At 35.9% G+C, this 7,500-nt stretch overlaps 1 protein-coding gene across 2 annotated transcripts in view; it reads left to right on the top strand.

The window, feature by feature from the left end:
* Nucleotides 1-6,433, top strand: part of LOC119574581 (protein held out wings-like) — a 123,933-nt gene extending 117,500 nt beyond the window's left edge. For both annotated transcript variants that reach the window (XM_037921874.1, XM_037921875.1), the window contains 2 exons: nt 434-522; nt 3,363-6,433. In XM_037921874.1, the coding sequence (XP_037777802.1) occupies nt 434-510 (77 nt within the window). In that variant the 3' untranslated portion in view covers nt 511-522; nt 3,363-6,433. The remainder of the gene's footprint in view (nt 1-433; nt 523-3,362) is intronic.
* Nucleotides 6,434-7,500: the final 1,067 nt, after the last annotated feature.

Genomic DNA, 7,500 nt, shown 5'->3' with positions numbered 1-7,500 from the left:
TTTTTTTTTTTTCTTTAAAGCTAAATACATTAATGCCACTTGTTACTATTACTCAAATACTCTTTAACATCTGTGACCTTTGGTGATATTAATGCCTGGTTAGGTAATGGAAGGGAACTCTGTGCCACACTGTAATGTAATGTACTATTCTTAGTCATAGCACAAGATTGGCTTGTGAATGCAAATTATTAAGGGGAGCCAAGGCAGAGGCTAATGTTTGTGACAAAAGAACTATATTTATTCACTTTCATGCCTACTGTAAGTCCAACATTTTCAAGAGCATTGGGCATAAGTAAGCATAATGATGTCTGAGTTTATGTAGTTCTTTTGTGCAAAGCTGTGCCCATCCTTTGCTTGGGCTTGTTTTCTGACACCTAAAGCCGTTGTATGGTGTGTACGTTGCCACATGATGCCATCACGTTGTGTTGTTCAGGTGTAGCGGCTAAGCAGCGGCGCCATTTGGGCCAGGCACGGGAGCACCCCTATCAAAGGACGGGTACGCTCTCGTAGGCCACAACCCAGGTTAGTTGAATGTCACTAAGACGATTGCCCCCATATCATGCTCCCCTCCCTCACTTCCCCCCACCTCAATGGTGAATTTGTATTGCTTATTTGAAAGAGCATTTAACATGTCTTACTTGAATAGCCATTTTTTATTTATTTTATTTTTTTTTGTAATTGCTGCCTTTTAGTACATTAAAATGTTAGTTTTCCTTATTTTTATAAGAATTACTATGACTTAAAAAATGCTGACTGTTGATGTGGGGAAATGATTTATTTATATTTTAGTCATGTTTATGATATATATATTTATAATGTTCGGGCGTGGTGAGATTTATTTTTGATTCTCCTTCAGCTTATCAGTTTTATTATCTTTTGAACATTCCGTCCATGCATTTGTTTTTTCCAAAGGGCATCCTGATAGCTTGTAATTTATTAGACTATTTTTTTTCTGTTTTTCTCTCACTTTTTTTTTCTTGCTATTTATATTTTGGAAGCATCTTATAAAAGAGATAATGCTTGTCAAACTCAAGTCACTCCTGCATGGAGTTTGGCAGGAGATTGACTTTGATTTGTTTGCCAAATCTGGAGCTCTTAATTTCCATAGTATTTGAACTTCTTAGCTGGAGGAGTTTGCTCACCATGCCCTATCCTAAAGTGTTTCCAGACCCCATGTGAAGCTGGTCAATAAAAAAAATGTAAAAAAAAAACCAAAAACTTTGTCTTCTTATTGCATCATTGACTTTTGACCCTCAGTAGGGATTTCAGATAATTTAAGAGTAGAAGTGATAAATTATCTCACAAGAAAACCCTACTAAGGCTTAAGTTCACATCGTGTCTCTTTATCAAAAAGATCATTAAGAGTAATGGACTATGGTTTCAAATTAGTGACCAGTGTTTTGTCTGTTGTTTACTATTTTCATGAACAATTTTAGTTATTGGATTACTATTAAATTTATACTTCATGACTATCAAGAATGAAAACTTGACCAGCTTCACACCATGGGAGTCATTTATCTGCCATAATTTGTTTCCATTTATTGTAATTTAAGTAACTGAAGTTATGCTTTAAGAATGGGTAGTTGGTAAGGACTGTGGTTGCAAAGCCACCTAAGAATGGGGCCCAAGAAAATATTGTGCTCACATTGTTTTTGAAGTACAGGTCACAGCTACAAGAGCCCAAAGTATCTGTATATCTCGGGATCTTTGAATACCAATAAGTCATGAAATAAATTGATGAAGAAAAGTAAATAATGCTTTTCATTCCAAGAAGAAGAAAACAAGACAATAAATGTGGATTCTTCAGCTCTGCTGAATATAGAATAAAGATAAGAAGAGGAAAATAGCCATCCTTAGAACATTGAAAATAAATAATCACCAGTTACCTAAAGAGAACTAACCAGCCTTGAGGTATTTGTTGGGCCGTAGTCATGACTAACGTACAAACCTGACTAATGGTCGTAAGGCCGTGTGTGCTTGCCTGAGGAACCAGCCTGTAGTGGGGACAGTAGCCTTAGAGTAGCAGTTGGGGCCAGACCTTTCCTAAGTGCAAGGCCCTGTCATCTTATATTCTAAGCTTAAACAGATATTTCCATTTGCATATTATATGAACAGAATCATTGTTCCATATATATTTTAGATATTTTCACCTTATAATTTGTCTACCCTTCTCTGACATTTGTATATTATATACATTGATATCCTCTTAGTCTCATTTTACACTGTATTCATTTCATTCCCAAAACATGGATTCATAACATTACAATCATACTTTGTAACAATAGAACATGAAGTACATTTTCCTGGTCCTTTTCATCTGCATGGCTGTGGGTATGAATGGTGTGTCTACCTCTCTCTTAATTTGTTTTTTCATCATCTTTTCTCTTTTTCCTGCATCTTTTCTTTATACTTTCCTCATTGTTGATTCTCTTGCTCTGTTCTCTTATACTTATTTTTAAAAATATGTATATTGCAAAATTGTATCTTCTTACTTTAAGAATGTATGAATGTGTGCATGTGGATTTGAGGGATATTGTATGTGTGTACATGCCTTCAAGATAGGGTGATATGTATATTATGTATATATTATTTGTGGACAGAAGGTATGTCATACCATTATCAAATTGTTTTGTTTTAAATTAAAAAACACCATAAATTTATTTTATAATTCACTTTTCACTGCAGAATATTTTTAAAGCTAATGCCTTTCAATACTCTATTTAAATATATTTGCATACCATTATTTCCCTAAAGCTTTTTGATTTCATTGTATGCCAATTTAAAATCTGAATGAGCTTTATTTACTCTTAAAGTTACTAAACCAGTCACAAGTGACATAAATTAGTATGACATATCTTGAACAAAAGAAACCCTCTTCTCTCAGTAAATCTATCAATCTAATCAGGTAGAGAGAATGGAGTATGGATTGTCGCTCTACACTTAAACATATTACAACTGCACTTTCACCTTCATCCCAGTATCTCCATGCTTTTATTGCCCAGGACTTCAGGGTGCTGCTGTCTGTTGTACCCTTATCCTTTCTCCTTTGCTGCCTGTTCATGGCTGGCGCTGTCACTCACATGGCGGGTGGTTCCGCATGCATGCTGCCAAGCAGGGCACTGTAGAGCAAGACTGTAGGTGGGCACTGTACATACATATTGCAGCTTTTTGTCCTAAGCCATTGGGTTCAGGGGTGGTTGATACAGTGCACCTTCATGTGTAAAGATCATAATAATCATAATAATAATAATAATCATATTTAGATTATGATGCTGGGGCATCCTGCACCAGTGTAATGTACTAACATTCGTTTCTCTTTTTCTGTTAACTCCCCTCTGGCTCGGATGATCCTGGTCCCTCAGCTGACCTGGCGCGTTGCTAACCCGCCCCGGGCTCCTTCTCTTGTGTCCCTCGTGTCACTACTGACCAGCACTGAGGCACCACCACCACCACCACTCCACCACCACCACCACTCACCCTAGGACACACCACTAACCGCGCTGCGCTCGGGTGCCGCAGCATCGCCCACCCGGCTCCACGATCGTCGGTACGTGCCATCGGTGCCGCTCCAATACCGCCCATGACCAAGGGCAGGTTGATGACCTATGGGTCTAATGGCCACTACACTGCCGACCCGTGTACAAGGGCAGGGCTCAGAACCTTCTGGGTGGGCACAGGGAAGCCTTTGCATAATGTTGAGGCTATGGTGCCTACGTGTCCCAACTGCCTGCCCACAGGGGCACGACAACCACCAGTTTGTCAACTAAACTTTAAAGTACTAACTTGTGTAGAGATACTAAATATTACAACAGAAACCTCTGTGACAATGTTCAAAGTCATTCCTAGGGTGGAATACTGCTCAGCTATAGGCAGCTCCTACTTAGAATCTCCAGTAACATAAGTGATGAATCTGTTTGAAGAAAATAAATTCTTTGTAATTCTGAAGATCAATTACTTGAGACTGGTACTATATAAAGTGTGCATTTAGAGATGGTGCTAATGTTAAGCTTGGTCACACAGCTTTATCGTTAGGGTCTTTGTGTTGTTGGTGTTATATCTTTATTATAAATAGATTAGTAAATAGGTGTTAAAAAGAATCTCGATAGCTTCTAGTGCAAAGTGTCATGTAAGTTTTAATGTCAATCTTCCAAGCCTTGTGCTGTGATATGGGACAATTGGACCAATCTAGAGCCCATTAATATTTGGCCAATATAAAGCACAAGTGAAGGTGCAGCTTTCTTTTAAGGACAGAAGTGATAATACAGTGTACAGAATCTGAAGAAGAATGCCAAATCATGACCAGGATGCGGGATTTAAAAAGTTTAATGACCATTGTATTAGAATTTATTCAAAGGAAGAATATTTACTTTTGTTTTTGATCATTGAGCAGTTTATTTAAAAGTATACTTTTAGTTAAGAAGTGATTTAGATTAACCCAGTTGGTTAGTTGCTTTTCTGAATGATAAAACCAAAAGTTATATTGGATATAGATTTATGAAAATAATCCAGTACACTTGAAAACAAGGGATAACAAATATAGCAATAAGATAGAGAACCTATATTTGTTTTCCAATGCCTTATTAAGTGTAAGGATTTGGTTGGTTGGTGTAATTTAGTGTAAGTCAGATTGGTTATTAGACCAAATTAGAAGTGCCTTAATTTACTAGATGGGCTCCTCAAACTACCAAGGTTTTCTTCAGAAATGACTATTGTATTTCTCTCTGAATGCCCTCTATAGTGGAGCCCAGTGGACCTCTTATGTAGAGATTAATGTGCCAATAGGAAAATAAATTATGATGTGGTAAGTAGCTGTTAGCCTCTTGTTGTTACTCAGGCGGGTTCTTGAAGAAAGCGAAGAATTGGGAAACTGTTTACCACACTTCCTGAGGTTAGCAGGTTGCTATGGTGCGACGGTCATTGGCGAATATTAGCAGGTGAAGGTGTGACACTTGTGTACATAGTTGTTCATCATCTCATTATTGTACTTAACCATTTATTGTACTTAAGCATGGATCTATGCAATGACAATTAAATGAGAAGCATTTTGGGGGGTAGAAAGCCTAATGTACGAAGGTCATTTCTATTTTAGTTTTCCCATTGTCGCTGTTGTTTGTGCCATACTTGGATGTTTGGAAAGCATCCAAGATTCGCCTTCGTCTCAGTATGTGCAAATATTAAATGTAAGTAGTTGTACTTACCAGACGTATCAACAGGTAGTTGTGTAAGTAGTACGTATTATGCATTAACATCAAACCATGTTAGGGTGGAGGTTCCTTTTTCATCACTTGTGGATAAGCTGTTGTACGCACATGTGCCAATTTTTGTATAGGATATAAATTCATCCCTGTTAATAAGCCTTCCTCTTTTGTTGCCTAATCTTGGTTGTGACTTCCCCAGAGCTTCAGTTGCAGGAGTTCAAGTTTTGAGTCTATATTTCAGTTTTTAGATATTTTTCTCATGCATGTAATTGGATATGTACTTGGTGTACAAGAATGTATACTCAGAATAATCTAAAAAAAAAAAAAAGTGTTAATGTTAATCTGGTAAGTGAAACTAAATGTATAATTATTTAAGCACAAGAATCTCAGTGTTCTAGATGTTATTTTTTTTAGTAAGTATGAAGCCTCCTGTTGAAATATATTTTGGTGCTACCCCACATATGCCAGCTAGTGAGGAGAGCGTAGTAACCACCCGTCCTGTTTGCATATGTCTGATAGTCATGCTGGCCCTGAGCTACTATTCATTGCTTCATTACTTTTACACCAACTCGATAATCATACTCATTGTCACAAAAAAAAAGGTGAATGACAAAGCATTTCTTTAAAGGAAAAAAAAAATCATTTCTGTGATTCTGCACTACTTAATGAAGCAAGACCTCTTGACAGTTCAGGTACAACATGACTGGTGTTGTTTTGTGACTCCTGTACAGTGCCTGCTCTGGTACTTGTCTTTGGATGCGTCCGGATGATTGTGTCATATTGCTCACTCATAAGAATGAAGTTTTATTTCATTTTTGATGGAAGCTTGTAAATTATGAGATATAGAATATTAAATAATTTCTTAATATAAGAAAAGTTAAAGAATTACATTTGTTTTTTACTCATTATCAAAAAAATTCTTGTTTGGCTCAGTTCTTAGATGGAGAATAACCCTGAATATTTTTATGTTACAAACACTTGCAGGAAAATACATGTACATAATATATCAAAAACTTAACTCACATTGCCCTAAACCTTCATCAAAATATCTAATAGAAGATTTGTGTTAATAATGGCTTGTTAATTGAACTCACAATCATGGGAATGGTATCACTGTGACGGTGGACTACTTACAGAACACTCAAGTTGGACAATGCATTTTAATCCTCAAGATGCAGAATGTATTTCATTTTATAATCTCCTATTCTCTATAATATAAAAATGTTTCGTACAAATCCTGTGTTTAACTTGTCCCTTTTCCATCTTCCTTTGAGCTACTAATGTTTTATATCTACTAATATAGGTGGTAATGAAAGATCTAATCATTATACTATATGCATGGCAACTAGCAAATGCTTCATATCTAAGATTCTTGGCATATTCTTCTACAGGCCTCTGATAATACTGACTTCCGAAAACTAATATTACTACTAACAATTAAAAGATTTTCATTATAGGGCATTATCTATGAAATAATAGAGTGAAATATGCACATACTCAATACTCTGAACACACTTTACACATTTTAGAGGTAAATACATGAGACTAAATAAAGGACTTGAAAGTTCAGCCAAACAATATTATTGTGGTGTTGTAATTGAGGAAATGAAATTATTATACAAGTTACTGGTGAGGTGAGAAGAAATCAAATTGTGTATCATGTTTGGATGCTGGGTTATTCAGCAGCTGAACTTTGTATCAAACCTCAAACCAAAGGACCTGGAACCAAGAGGAATATAATTTTTTTTTTACAGGACATTATTACATTGCTAAAGTAAGTATAAAATAAGTGAGTCATGCATAGCACTTTCGATTGTTATTGACAAGAAACATCAAGTTGAGTGTAGATATGTATTTTTTAGTTTTAGTTTAAAATATACTTGATATAGATAGGCAGTTAGGCCAAAAATGACATAACTATTAGTCCATCATGAAAATGACAAAAAGGTAAATTATAAACAAATCAAATAGATAAAAAAATCATTATATGAACACAAGAGAAAAAAGACCATTGTGTGAAGGATAGAGTATATACTCCAAGGCTGTTTTCTTCATGTCATAAATAAGAATTATTGTCAGTATCTGAAATTCTCAGCAATAAAGTCATAGAAGTAGTTGTCCACAGGAGTGATGACACTATCCCAGTGCAAAATAATACAGCCATGGTTCTCGTGAATAAGTACTATAATAATAAGGTAGCCATAATGGAAATATGAAATGTACATCATACATTGGAGCAGAGAAGTTTGATAAATGGACAGTGCATTAAGAAAAAGAAGAAACAGGCACCATAAAGTGCTTC

This window comes from Penaeus monodon, chromosome 6, assembly GCF_015228065.2.
Source record: "Penaeus monodon isolate SGIC_2016 chromosome 6, NSTDA_Pmon_1, whole genome shotgun sequence".
Lineage (NCBI taxonomy): Eukaryota > Metazoa > Arthropoda > Malacostraca > Decapoda > Penaeidae > Penaeus > Penaeus monodon.
The sequence above is the reverse complement of the archived record's forward strand: the minus strand, read 5'-3'. Positions and strand labels throughout refer to the sequence as shown.